This window comes from Orbicella franksi, chromosome 8 (assembly GCF_964199315.1).
Source record: "Orbicella franksi chromosome 8, jaOrbFran1.1, whole genome shotgun sequence".
NCBI lineage: Eukaryota > Metazoa > Cnidaria > Anthozoa > Scleractinia > Merulinidae > Orbicella > Orbicella franksi.
Window position 1 is genome coordinate 28031364 of NC_138152.1, and position 14618 is coordinate 28045981.

At 39.3% G+C, this 14618-nt stretch overlaps 1 protein-coding gene across 2 annotated transcripts; it reads left to right on the forward strand.

Annotated features, from left to right (window-relative positions):
* The first annotated feature begins 9264 nt into the window (after positions 1 to 9264).
* On the forward strand, positions 9265 to 11745 carry LOC145496089 (G2/M phase-specific E3 ubiquitin-protein ligase-like). Of its 2 annotated transcripts, XM_081475709.1 has the most exons (3): positions 9265 to 9903; positions 10240 to 10326; positions 10490 to 11745. In XM_081475709.1, exons 1-3 carry the CDS (start codon positions 9265 to 9267, stop codon positions 10991 to 10993), a joined length of 1230 nt encoding a protein of 409 aa, XP_081331835.1. In that variant the 3' UTR covers positions 10994 to 11745. The 2 variants fall into 2 exon arrangements, with proteins under 2 accessions (XP_081331835.1, XP_081331836.1); XM_081475710.1 differs by lacking the exon at positions 10240 to 10326.
* The last annotated feature ends 2873 nt before the right edge of the window (positions 11746 to 14618 follow it).

Sequence of the window (14618 nt, forward strand, 5' to 3'; positions counted from 1 at the left end):
CCGATTTGCTATAAAAAGCTAATTGTAGCATCCTTAACCATGTTGTATGGAAGGTGAAATATACAAGAAGATAACAAGAAAATCCCTATAGAGTCTTCAAATTATAAAGAAGCACAATGGAAGAGAAAATACAATAAAGGGAATTATATCAAGGAGACTTACATCATTGGTGCATAACGTAAAAATAATTATAGCTTCATGGCACATTTTAGGATCACTTTGAAACAATTTTATTAAAATTGTGTTCATCTGTAGGTCCCTTTTCAATTCCTATGCTTAAAGTATCATGGTTAGAAATCTTTTCGCGATTTACTCAAAATCAAACATACAGAATTTATTTGTTTATGTATATATATTCCACTCTTATTTCGTTTACCAAGCGAAGCCTTAAAAGTCCGCTGAAACTCGAGTGTTCGCGCAGACAAAGAGTCCCCAGTGCTAGGCAAAGAATATTATATTTTGGCGGAACCGTCTAAATGTAAGTTGGATACTTTCACAATAATTCAGTCCGAATTTATATGGCTGGTTTGATGATTCACAACATATCATCCTGGTGATTCAAAACAAAGAATTCAAAAGGAGGCACCAAATACAAGATATTGTTTGTAATTGCATTAGTAAAGGATACTGCCAACCCATCGCAGCACCACTTGATTGCTTCTTCATACAACTGAAGTTCCTTACAGGCCTTTGCTCCTGTTGGTATTAGGTGACAGAAAATTGATAAAAGTAGAGACCCTTTAAAAGTCTTCAAATACAAACAAAAATTCTCAATGTGCTGTTTTTTCTTTCTAGAAAGAGACTCACCATGATAAATCTAAGATAGATAAACAATAGCCTCCATTTGGCATAAAAATATGCTCGGATACTTGTCTGCGGACATTATCTGTTCCGAGAAGCGAACAGATAACTGTGAACTTTAAGGAACAGATAATGTTCGTGGACAAATATCTGAGCATATTTTTGAGCCAAATGGAGGCTATTGTGTTTATTATGCCTGGTGGTTTCTAGAGGTCACCTCGCCATACATTGAAATATTTATAAGTAACTAATATATTAGGTGAAAAGGCAAATTAACAGAATCTTGAACCTCTTGAATCTTATCCTTCAAATATTTTTCACAACACGCGCTGTTTTGAAAATTCAGTGGGGAATATCCTCGGATATTCCCGAGTTTTAGCTAGGGAATATTCGGTCACGTGACGCGTTTAGACCAATCGGGCGCGAGCAAAAATGTTTGATGGATTATAAGCTATACTATAATACATTTAATAATATACATGAAAAAATTACTCGATCCTGATTGGCTGAGAGCAGTGCAGTTCAAGTGTAACACCAGTGCAAAAAGTGTAACACCAGTGCAAATTACACATCCTAAACTCTGGATTATGATTGGCTGAAAGACAATAGGAAATTTTCTAAGCCAATGATATCACGTAAAATGATGACGAAAATTTTGTGCGAAAACTTTGAAAAAGTTTTCTCGAATGAGAAAAAGTGGCTTCAAGAAAGATCTTCCGGCACTTCCTCCAAGCGAATTTTTTCATGTTTGTATTATTGATAAGTAATCATACAGTTTTTCTTGTTCAATTTGGAATTAATTTCCACTTGTGAGTTTTTCTAAAAGGCTGAAATTGCACTCGCTGAAGCGGCTCATGCAATTTCAGCTTTTTGAAAAACTCACTCGTGAAAATTAATGCCAAATTGAACGAAAAAAGCCGTATGATTACCTATACAAATATTTTTGCTCACGCGCGATTGGTTTAAACACGTCATGTGACTGAATATGCCACGACTAAAACTGGAGAATACTCGAGTGATATTCCCCAATTTTCAAAACTATGCGTGTTGTAAAAAAAATATTTGAAGAATAATAAACACACTAGCCTCCATTTGGCGCGAAAATATGCTCGGATATTTGTCCTTGGACATTATCTGTTCCTCAAAGCTCACAATTTTCCTCGAACTACACTCTCGGGAAACTGTTTGCCTCTCGGAAAAGATAATATCCGTGGACAAATATCCGAGCATAATTTCACGCCAAATGGAGGCTTTTGTGTTTATTAATCTTCATCACAACACGTGCAGTTTTGAAAATTGGGGGATATCACTCGGACATTCCCCAGTTTTAGCTGGGGCATAATTACTCACGTGAAGCGTTTAGACCAATCGCGCGAGCGAAAATATTTGATGGATTATAACTGCAGATATAGCTCCGACCCTGAATCTGCATCGCACGATAAAAAGCCCGAATGGAGCGATCGTCCTAGGCATCAAATCCCCCGCTTCTTTCCCGTATTCCCGATCCCCACCTCCCCCCGCGCGGAATTAACATTGATAGGTGCATTGCTGCATCGTGGTTTCCTAGCTTCCTGCACTTTCTAGGCCTGTAACGAGACAAACCTGACGAGGAACGTTTATTTACCTGTAACAATAGCTTGTATCGGAGATTTCTGGAATGCTCTTACACCTCGATAACAATAGTGGAATGCTCTTGCACGTTTTGCGTCCTTGACTGCCTCATAAAAATTACCTGTGGAAAGTGGTTATCTAGTGAATAACGTATTTATCGATTATTTATAAGTACGTGAAGATTGTAAAGTGCTATTCAATATGAACAGAGTAAAATATTTACTAGACCAAGTTTGATCGCACCGGCCAGTACAATGGACATCTTCCTCCCCCAAAATTTTGAACAGCTCTTTTTAAACTAGTAAAATGGTCTAGTTCAAGAACACAACACGATGACATTGGCCGAGCTCGTATTCGAAACAGTTGATCTGAAATCAGGGACACATCATACACGTGATACAATAACTATCTGTCCACTGCAGTTCTCATCAAAAACTAAACATTATTTCATGAAATTACTATGAAACGCCTCACCACTTAAGGACGTTCGCGCTAATTGTTTCTGCGCATCATCACTGCGCACGCAAATTCACCCGCCACGTCATGCATGAGAGCGCGCGCTAAGTAATAAACTGAACAATGATAGGGCAGATGGCCAATGGCCAATGCTATAGCTTTGCCTGGATTTAACGATCTTGGAAGTTCGGTGACCCCTACTTCTCTTTCCAGAAACAGATTTTATTTACAATTATCTCCACATTGTCCAAGAATGAACAAAAAATCAATATGGAAAGCAAAAAAAATTTCAAGTTTTCAGTCCACGGGACATCGAATCCTGCCATCTTGCGGCTGCAAGGCGCGTGAAACTATGGTCGCTAAATGCGGACTTGTTCTTTAAGGAACCTCAAAAGACTCTTTAACCATTTTTGTCAGTATGCCAGCAACGTACATAATTATAACACCAGGTGTGCGGCCAATCAAAATCTTCACAAATTCCGAGTTAAAACAAACACTGGCAAGCAAATGATCTCATATATGGCCACCGATCTTTGCCAAGAAATACTATACAAGTTTAAAGATTTACATCAATTTGCTTTCTCCAAAAGTGTTAAAAACTATGTTCTATCTCAGCAATATTAAACGTAAGTTTCCACAATTCTTCTAGCTCTTTCCTTTAGTAATCCGTCCTTCTACTCCCATGTTTTCTATGTTCACTTAAACGAGATGGAGGCTAACTCGATAACCTCGCGGTTCTATTAGCCTGCATGCACAAACTATATACCATTGTGACCTTTAACTGTTATATATGTATCTTTCTTTCTTTTTTATGTTAATATTGTAATTCCAAATGTAAGAGCAAAATAAAGTGAAGTTGAAGTTGAAGTTGACTCACAAGTTGACTAAATTCACTTTTAAGTGGACCCATTAAAATGGGTCCACTTAAACAATATTTGACAGAGAACATTTCACTTCAAAGGTCTAATTGCAATATTTTTGGGCTTAAAGACACTGTGGCCTTATTCTCTACCAAAGCCCGATTCTTTCAGATTTAGGGTGTTCTTCTGGGCATGTTCTCTCCAAAACGAAGTCGGTGACCCTCCATTTTTTTTTACATTTTTGACATAACTAACCCATCATCTTACAGTGGTAAAAGTCTCAGAAAAAAATCAATGTTGGAAAATTTTCGCGCGCACGTCCTTAAATTACCAAACGCCATAAAGACCTGATTTCTCCCAAAATATTTGATACACATTGAAGCACTGAACAAGTAAGGAGAATAAATAAAACCGTCAAATAGCTAAAGGACATTGTCTTGATGTACAGCACCACCAAATTTTCAGAGCTAAAATTGAAAGAAATATTTGGTAATTATAAGTTAGGAGAATTGATATTTTGAATTTGGTTTAAATTGACTAAGCTCAATCGAGTACAAATAATCGTGTCAACTCACCCATTGAAAAATGAGAGGCCGCCCTTCTGGTGTAAAAAATGGCGTTCAGTTCGTCATCTTTGCAGTCTACATCATGACTGTTACCAAGTGCTGGAAAACACACTTGACCGGTAAGAATGGCTTTGCTTTTGCATCTGGCCCCAGTTGTTCAAAGGCTGGATAAATCCACCGGATAAATCGCTATCCAGTGGACAAGTGTTGGCAAAACAAACTACACTATCTACTGGATAGTGTTACCCGCCCTTTGAACTGGGGCCTGATTGGTTGAGATGGTGACGTGCAAAAGCGTGAATGTGATCCTGCTATCTTTTTGGTTTTTGCTAGCCTTTTCCAGGCTCTCGGTCAGTGGGGACGATCGGAAAAGCGAGCGGGCGACGAGAGGGATCAGCGACGAGCGGGATCCAAGAGAGAAAAGACCCTGCCCGTCGCCCGCCCGCTTTTCCGATCGTCCCTAATGATCGAGAGCCTCGAACAGGCTAGTTTTCACGCGAGCATTTTCCCGCTAAAACAAATGAACGATAAATAGATTTGTAAGTCAAAAAAAAAAAAAAAAAAAAAAAAAAAAACTGCGATCATTCAGAATAGGATAAAGTAGTATTTTCCACACTTAAGGTTACCGTATACCTTTAGATGTGTCTCGCGTTAAAGAACACGTTCGAATTAGATGAAAAAATGAAAATATGGAGGTATCGCAGGAAAATCGCGACCGGAGAAAAAGATCTGGAAAAAAATTCGCAGACACGTTTTAGTTGTTTATGTCAAACTAGCTACTTTCCAAAATGATTTGAGAACAAACAAATTCCTCTGACTTGCAGCTTTCAAACGGGACCCAAAAGACATTTGAAGCTCACATTTATAAAGGTCGTGAAAAATTCGACAATTCATTTTATTTCAAACTTCTTGGTATTGTGTGATAGCCAGCCAGCTCTATAAACTTTGATTTGACATAGGCGTTTAGGTATCTATAGTTTAAAAAGGACGCGCTACATCGCAGAGACGCGAGACACCTCTAAAGGTCCTCTCAGAAAGGCATGCGGTAACCTTAATTCCAAAACTGCAAATATGAGAATAAAAATTTCATGCCGTACTTTGTTGCAATATTTACTCGTCTCCCATTGTGTGACTGTCAAAATCATTTCTTATAAAGCGCTCGGATCCATTACGAATCAGGCCGCAAAAATCTGTATTGGTCTTTTCTGTTCAACAGGTTATGTGACTCTTAAATTCAGTTTATTTGTAATAACTGTTTTTGTAAGATTAATCACGTAAATAAAACTTTTCAATCTTCAAGGCGACGAATCTATCTTAAAAATGACGAGGATTATTTTTCAAGTCGCAAAGACACCTGCTGCTTGTAAGGATTCTTTGGCATAAATTTGGCATATCAAACCAAAACACGAAAACTAGAGAAACAAGCAAGGACATACGTCGTACATGAAAAAAAAAACAACAACAACAACAACAACACAAAACAAAATAAAACTCAACAGAACGTTGATTCACCTGTGACATTAGCCAGCAAGATTTCTGTTGCAATGTTTAGATCCCTGCTGGCTTCAGGAGAATTACCTGCGCAAAAAGAGTGACTTTTCTCGGTAAAAACCACAGGTACGTAAAGCGCACAGAGAGCCTATTTCATCTGGGCAGAGTAAAACTGCTTACGATAATAAAAAGCGCAAAGTTTGATAAATCATACTTCGCAGCAAGAGATCATAATATATAATCTCTTGTTGGCAACAAACAGGAAGCTTGCCCAAAGTTAACTTCTCCCGTTCAATATTTTACCAAATTACACCCGGGTGAGTGGGGGGAATTCCCGCTTACTCTAGTATACCCTTAAGGAATCTAAGGACGAAAGGAGAAATGTAACTCCCCTTCCCCAAATCAATAATGAATTCGCACTAAAACCAAAACGAGCCATTTTTCCATCATTGGAATTGGAATCAGTGGATGGGTGGTCTTAAATTTTCAGTTGTCCAAGATCAGAAGATAGTATTCTAAAAATGCAACATGAGGACCCTGACTTGACTGTTATTCAATCTCTTGATCTGTTATCCAATTAGTCTGACATTTCACTGACTATCATCCATTATATTTTCTATTGGGTCACTGAAGCTCAGGAAAGAGTAAGATTGGTATTGATACCGCTGGAATTAGCAAAAGTGCTGAAGACCTGTTTTCCTCTTACAGTATTCATACTCAGTCAGCAAGAAAGGTGAGGAGAATAAACGCAATCATCAAAGATGATGTATTACCAAATTCTGAAAGCTAAAAAGTGGGTTTTCGTGTAGGATAATTTAAAGCAATGGAAAATTTATTTTTAGAAGACCTGAGAACATGGTTAAGTTTATTGTAACTAAGGTAGGTAAAGTCTGCCTAGCAGCCAAGTCAGGCCCAGCAGGCGGAGCTTATCCCGGTTTCTGTAGCATGAAGCGACTAGGAGTATTTCTACTCTCCCCTGGATGGGATACCAGTCCATAGCAGGGTTACACCTAGCATCAAAGTTGCTAGTACCCATTTATACACCTGGATGAAGAGTGAGACTATAGAGGCACCGTGAGAGTGAAGCGTCTCGCCCAAGAACACAGGGCAGTGTCCCTGGCCAGTGCTCGAACCCGGACCGCTCGATCAAGAGCGCACTAACCATGAGGTCACCACGCTTCCACCTATTGTTACTAAACTGGAAATCAAATAGTGGCCTGAACTCACCCAGAAAGAAGTGAGAGGCTGCCCTTTTCTTGTAAAGAACAGCGTTCAGTGCGACATCTTTGCAGTTCACTTCAATTCCTTTGGTGTAGAAAACGGCGGCATTACTTAATTCATTTTTTTTGTACTCAGCATCTCCCTGCTCCTCGTTCTTTTGCGCTATTTCCATGAGAAACAAAATACAAATCGAATGATGAGAAACGTGGAATTTGCCAACATTTTTTGTGGTTTTCAAACGACTACCGACCGTGTCCACTTTGTTCTTTTATCGTTGAAGACAATCAGTCTGATTTTAAGACGCGATCGGTTAAACTGTTCACAGCTTCTCTAAAGAAAAAGCGAGCGAAGCAAGCGCGAAGCACGCGGGGGTGGGGGTGCGGAAGCGAACAAAGCGAGCCAAACGAAGAATAGAGAGACTGCAGCTTTGGAAAAAAAAGTGATTTTATTAGGCTTCACCCCCTGTTATCGCCTTGTGGCTAGCAGCTCCACCTCTTGACTAATTAAATAAAGTGGACCAATTATAGTGCGTTTACTGAAACCGGGGCCACCCAGACAATGAAAACCAATCGGCAGATGGCAGAACTGAAACAATAGATTCCAACATTTTAAAATCCAGCCAATCAAATGTCCTATTTTCAAATCCAGCCAATCAAATCTCCGGTACAAAACAACTTGTTCGTTGTGATGCTCAAGCAATTAATAAATTGTTAAGCTCAAACCATTAGTAGTTTCGCGCGCTTGCGGATTTAAGAAGAATTATATGCTGCTCCACTTTCTATGGCTTGGTTGGTTTAGGAAATACAAGGAAAGAAAAGCTTCTTAAGAGTGTCACCCGTAAATATATATTGCCACCAGAGTGTGTGCTGTAGGGTTTGAATATTGTCGCGGCTGTTTAAAACAAACTCTTCATATGGTCTCTGGGTAGTTTCACATCTGTATAGGTTCGAAAATTATACGAATTGGAAAGGGATTATTTTCGATGTAACTGAAAGGTATGGGGCGCCGTACTGGACAATATTACGAACATTTCTTAAACATGCTCAACGCCTACTTAGCGTGACATACTCTATATTCTGTATGGTCATTGTCATATAACCATGCCAAAATCTAAATAAAGATGCTCAACTTACTTTATATTCTGTATGGTCATTGTCATATAACCATGCCAAATTCTAAATAAATATGCTTAACTTACTTTACATTCTTTCTGGTCTTTGTCATATAACCATGCCCAAATACACTTATATTGAGCATTCTAAACTTCCATGCGTATGCAGTATGGTATGATGCACCGCGCGCTTGTTATGACAAATACGTCACCAGATCTCCCTCGGCCCCTACAAGACTGCCATGTTGGATGCTTTTATCACGTGCTTTCAGTAATGGAGGAAAGAAGTGAAGATTTCCGAGAAGCGTTATCAAATATCGCTCGTCAGGCAAGATCATTACTGCAAAATTTCAATGATAGTAATGTGCAACCTATTGAACAACGAATGTTGGATCAAAGGCCTCGTGAATCGGGAATACTGTCGACGAGAACGCCATCATCAAGTCAGACTGTGAATGTAAACAACACGAGCATCAGAAATGTGGAAAGCACAGCGGTGGCCGCACAGTTAAGGAACTTATTTCCGACTGTTGGTAAAAGATCATTTGGTGGCAAGTCGTCCAATAGCAAATGTGTTAAAGGTAAGAAACCTCCAGCCAAAAAAGCAAAGAAAGATGTAGTACATAAAGATGTTGTTCTTCTTCCTTCTCCTGACACGAAGTCAGTGCCTACCCACCAGACGCGATGTCGGTTAGAAAACAATGGATTTGTTGTTCATGCATTTCCAGTGGACAAGTCTCTGCAGGAAGAAGACCTTCGAGCTCAAATTAGAGAGTTGTTCCCACCTCTTGCAGAAACAGACTTTGAATTTGTAAAGTCCTGTTACGGTCAAATAATTACACCAAAGTTAGCCACTGGTGTACATTTTTCAGCTTCACGTGTTCTTGGCCTTGCTGGACAAGGGAGCATATACATTCGACCAGAATGTGATATCTCTGCTAGTCTCAATAGTGACACTGATAGCCCTCCCCAGAGTCCTGATCATGATCCACGAGGTGGAAATCCAAGCCCAAGTTCACCCCTTCCTGAACAAGTGGAAATTGCTGATGATGGTGAATGTAGTGGTTTGTCAAATGTTTGATACCTATCAACTACTGCCTTATCCAGCAGTGCAATAAATCGAGGGGGGCTAGATCAGTTAAAAGATATGTTCCCTGGAAAAAGCACCAGCATACTGCAGAATGCCCTAACCTGCCATGGGAGTGTCAGCCGGGCTGCTCTTTTCCTCTCCTCCCAAAATCTCCCTTTTGAGAGTGACATTGGTGAGGATGATGATGATAGCCTTTTGGAGCCTGTTTTCTCTCCAGCAAATGAAAAAGCAGATTCCCTGGATACAGTGTTAAAGGAACTTCAGAAAGGTTTGAGTACCCAGAAAGAAAAGCTCAAAGTTGACGAAGAAGATTTATTCAATGATGCTATGGCATACTATAAAGATCCCAGCTTTGATCCTACAAAGCGTCTAAGAGTCCTTTACACAGGACAGCCAGCTGTGGACACGGGTGGAGTAACCAGACACTTCTTTAGCCAGCTTCTTCAAGTTATATCTCAGATGTTCTTTCAGGGCACCAATTACAAAAGTCCCATTTATAATGCTGACATTGTAGCTTCTGGTATGATGAAGTACATTGGAACAATCATTGTACACAGCATTTTGCAAGGAGGTCCTGATTTCCCTGTGTTTAGTCCTTCAGTTTATCGCTACCTAGCAACGGGGGATGTTGATACAGCAATGGATTCACTGAACTATGGAGACTGCTCGGAGCCTGTGAAAAATTTTATTGACAAGGTATTGTACATGTATTTGTGCTTGCATACCAATAGTAATGTTTTGTCCCTTCCCTTTTTAAGTAGTTTGCTCTTTAAGTAAGTGCTAATATCTTTCAACAAGTGCTGATGACTAACAAAAGGGAAGTCAGCCTCCTTGTTTTATTCAGAGTTAGGGTGGACAGAGGGTGGAAAACATTTACAATATAATTTCTGGCCCAACTAGGTATGAGGAAACTGTAGACACACAAAGAAAGATACTGGCATCACTGTGCACTGTGTATTGAATGAATGTAAACTTGAACAGATTTATATCCTTAACAAAGGGAGGATTGACCAGGAGTTTTCTTGTTAACAGATTGCTCAGGCTGAAGATGTCGCCACACTGGACCAAGAAGAAGTGGCTAGTTTTTTGTCAGAGTGTGGCATGTCGGTAGTTTTATCTGTAAGTCTTCAAAGGATAATAATATTAGAAACTGATTTCTTTCAAATTTTTGATTGAAGGCAAGTTCCTTTTTCCATTTTACAATAATAGTTTATTGAGTGTCCCCAGCTACCACAGCAGGTCTTTATACCCAACACTAAAACAAATGATTTTTTTTTTTCAGAATGACAACAAAATGAGGGTCATCCAAGGGATAATAATTCATGATGTCATAAGCCGACCCAAGATTGTTCTAGATCAGCTTGGAGAAGGACTGGCTGTACTTGGCTTTCGTGCTAAAATGGCAGAGTACCCTGACATGTTTGAGAAGCTGTTTGTGCCCAGCAGTGATAGTAGGTTGAGTGCAGCACAATTGGTTGATGTACTACAGTTTCCATCTGAGATGAGTGAAGATGACAGAACTGTTGCAAATTACCTTAAACAGTACTTACGTAAGGCTGATATTCAAATGTTGGAAAATTTTGTCTTTTTTGTCACTGGTTCCTCTGGTTTGCCCAACTTTGGACTAAGTAGAATCAATGTAAAATTTGACAATGTTCCTTCTATTTTTGCATCAACATGTTTGCTTTCATTAACTCTTCCAAATCACTTTGAAAGTGAAGAAAGTTTCAGTTTATTGCTGAATGCTGTCATTAGTTCTGCAAAGAAATCCTTTAACTGTGTGTAATTCATATCCACCGGTTTATTCAGTCGTGACATTGTAGTTAGCATGTAAATGTTAGAGTTCAGTTCCTCACTTTTTAGAGGAATATTTTCCCACTTAAAAATTCAATGGCATTTGTTGTTGTCACATTGATTTTTTAAGAAGTATTTCAGCCACATGTTAATGTTGACATTTATTGTTGTGCCCATTGAAATTTCTACATGTAGAACCCTAGTCCTTCAAGGTTTAATTAATAATTAAGATTTAACGTGATGTGTGAATTGCAGAAGTTCATGTACATGTATGACCATTTTTTAACTTTCATACTGTACTTTCACTGGCATTGACTATTAAAAGAGAATATTCAGGGAACATGCACTCATGAAACCACAGTGTTAAGTCATTTTCACCAGTAGTTTTGAGTTGTTTTGAAGCTAGCTATCCTTAAATTTGGATTGATCAGGAAATGATGCTGTAGCTGTTCACAATGTTTGTTCGTGAGCAGGGAGCACCTGCATCCCCATGTAATTTACTTACTTGTAGTGTTGCATGACAAACAACTTTTTTGTGTAACAGTGGAAAAAAATGACAAAGTGACAATAAATGTTGTGTTTTATTTGCCATTTTATGCTTCCTCAATTTGTAACAAGAGTCACTTAAGTCTCCACATAACCAAGGTACCCGTAGTTTTTTGCCAAGGGTAATAATATAATTTGTAAAAGATGCTATTGAGTGAATTTAAACATGAATAACTCAGTTGGAGTCCCTCAATACAGCAACACATGAACCTGACTGTCCTGCTTGTTTGTCTTTATAGGATCTTAGCTGTCTAATGATTACCTAGTGACCTGTTTTGGTGCTGCTGATGCCAAAAACAACAACATTAACTAACTGTGATGTTAAAAGACAAATTTAAGCGGTAACCTCAAACACAATGGAAATACCAGTAAATTAAAAAAAAACAATTTGAAAGAAAACCTTAGTTGTCAATACTGTGTGGCATTTGCAAATTGTTTCTTTACTGAACTCATGCTACATCTGCTGCTGTGAGAGAAAAGAGAAAAGAATTCCTGGGTCTTGTGAAATGAGTGGAAGACACTGATCCAGTTATTCCCAGTTATGGCAAGATTGTATACAAATAAATTTCTAAACTTGAAATTAACTTAGCAAACCCAGACTGAACCTCCATATGTCGTTTTTTTCCACTACTGAGCAAGCATTTTTTGGTATTGACATTACTTTTCCCAGTCCTCTAAAAGGACCTGTTACTTTTCCTCAAGTTACTCCCCATACAATAGTTATGTTCTAATTATTCCTGATGCATAGCATGAACAACCCCAACAAGCTCAACATATTTGAGGATTCTTTCGTCCTTTCTCAGGTTTGTGGGTATTAGGGAATGAAGGTGGTGTAGTTGACTTCCACTCAGAGGTATGTTACTACTTGGAACAACTACCTCTTGGTCCTCTTCTGTAACAGAACTGTCATCTTCATCTACTCCGTACCAAACTAATTCTTCCTCTGTTAAAATAACATCTAAAGGCGAGTTCCTGTCTGTTGCAGTTCTCAGAATGCCGTCAGTCCAAAGCTGGAGAGGAGATGAACCACCTTCTGTGCTAAGACCATGGTAATTCCATTGTCTGGTAAATTCTTCCAGAGATTTGTTAATTTCCTGCAAATACACAAGATGAAGTGATAACAAATGAACTTCATTAACAGGGTCTAATAGGCCAGAAGTCTCCATCATGTTGAACTCGTCGATATAACTTTTGAGGACACCACTGGTTACATCCCTATGAAGCCGTTCAACTCTTTGATTGTGCACAGAACTTCCGGTTATCATGCTTCCTCTGTTGACTCCCCGGCACTCCAACATCATTCGGGCCACGCCCATGTTTTCAAGACCATGGTCACTTCTAACTCTTGAAGGTATGCCATAAGATTGACAGGCATTCTGAAACAGTTCAAGTACGGTATCTGATTTGTTATTGTCTGCACAGTACACATATGGTATCAACCTGGAATATCCATCAATAGCCGTGTGTACCACAAATCGCCAGCGTATCATCTTGTGATTTCCGTCGATGTGCCAGAGCGCATTTGGACATTGTACATTGTACTTTCGTCTACATATGGTTCCTCTCCACCGAAGTGCTGTTCCAACTGGATCCAGCTCGCGCATCATTTCTCTGACTTTCCATCGTTGCACTCGTATTCCCCTGCTATGTAATGCACCTAACATTCGGGTTTGACCAATTCCAGGAGTGACCGTCATTATTTCTTGCATGATTTCCCTTAGTGCGCCATTTCCAGCAGACGACCAGTTCATCTCTTCCTCGCCATCGATTTGAAACTCTTGCCGCCTTCTTGTTAGGGTTTTTGTGGAGATTCCGAGAAGTTCCGCTATTCTGACCCAAGGAAAGTGCAACTCGCGGAGAAACTGTATTTGCCTTTTGGAAACCTCCAGTTTCGGTTGACCTCTCATACCTGTGTACTCCCTCTTGCATTGGTGGGCTGGCACATTTACTGTGTCTTCACTTAAATAATCTGCCATATTCTCAAAATAGACTCGCAGTCTTGTCAAGTGTGTGGACAGCTCATCCATGTTGCTATGAAAATTTGCCATTTCTAAATCATGATCCGAACTGATGAGTTCGGAAGCGCTCTCTTTCAAAATAAAAACAGTTTCCCCAGCCTCTGAAAGCCTCTCGTGTAACATTTCTATTCTGTCGATGTCCCCAGCAGATGAAAATATATAAATGCATTGTTCTGCCTCGGCAAGTAGTGCTTTTGTCCGTTCAAAAAATGATATGAGTCGATTCTCTGACCCAGCAATGCCACCTAGAGCCGCCATTTTGGTTCCGTCACTGGCCGCGAGAGACCTGGTTACAAAATCAGCATATAAAGCGCGTGGTGCATCATACCATACTGCATACGCATGGAAGTTTAGAATGCTCAATATAAGTGTATATGGGCATGATTATACGACAAAGACCTGAAAGAATGTAAAGTAAGTTAAGCATATTTATTTAGAATTTCGCATGGTTATATGACAATGACCATACAGAATATGAAGTAAGTTAAGCATATTTATTTAGAATTTGGCATGGTTATATGACAATGACCATACAGAATATAAAGTAAGTTGAGCTTCTTTATTTAGATTTTGGCATGGTTATATGATAATGACCATACAGAATATAAAGTATGTCACGCTAAGTAGGAGTTAAGCATGTTTAAGAAATGTTCGTAATATTGTCCAGTACGGCGCCCCATAGAAAGGAGCTGAAAGCAAACTTCAAGCAGGAGAAATGAAAAGCTGACTTGATACAAAAATGGACTTGTAACCTGAATTCTTTGTTCGAAATATCTTTGATTTTTCAATCCAGCGGAGGTTTGCCGCTATCGTCTTTTGTTTTTGCCTGAGTGATTTTACACGCTGAGGCTTTGATAGCACAACGCGGAAAAAATTCTTTTGAATTTTCCATGAAGATGTTATTTCAATACCTTGATAATCCAGAAAGGGAGCTCAAACTCCGAAATGTACAGCTGCTGAGACAATGAACGCGATGGTTTTTCCGAGAACTGCGTGGTAAATAACCAAAAGCCGTGTAAAAATAGAAACACACACAGACAACAGGAGTGGAAT

Coding starts and splice junctions, on each gene's coding strand:
- LOC145496089 (XM_081475709.1), top strand. CDS start 9,265: ATGTTCCCTGGAAAAAGCACCAGCATACTGCAGAATGCCCTAACCTGC. Junction 9,904..10,239: donor TGAAAAATTTTATTGACAAG/GTATTGTACATG, acceptor TCTTGTTAACAG/ATTGCTCAGGCTGAAGATGT. Junction 10,327..10,489: donor GCATGTCGGTAGTTTTATCT/GTAAGTCTTCAA, acceptor TTTTTTTTTCAG/AATGACAACAAAATGAGGGT.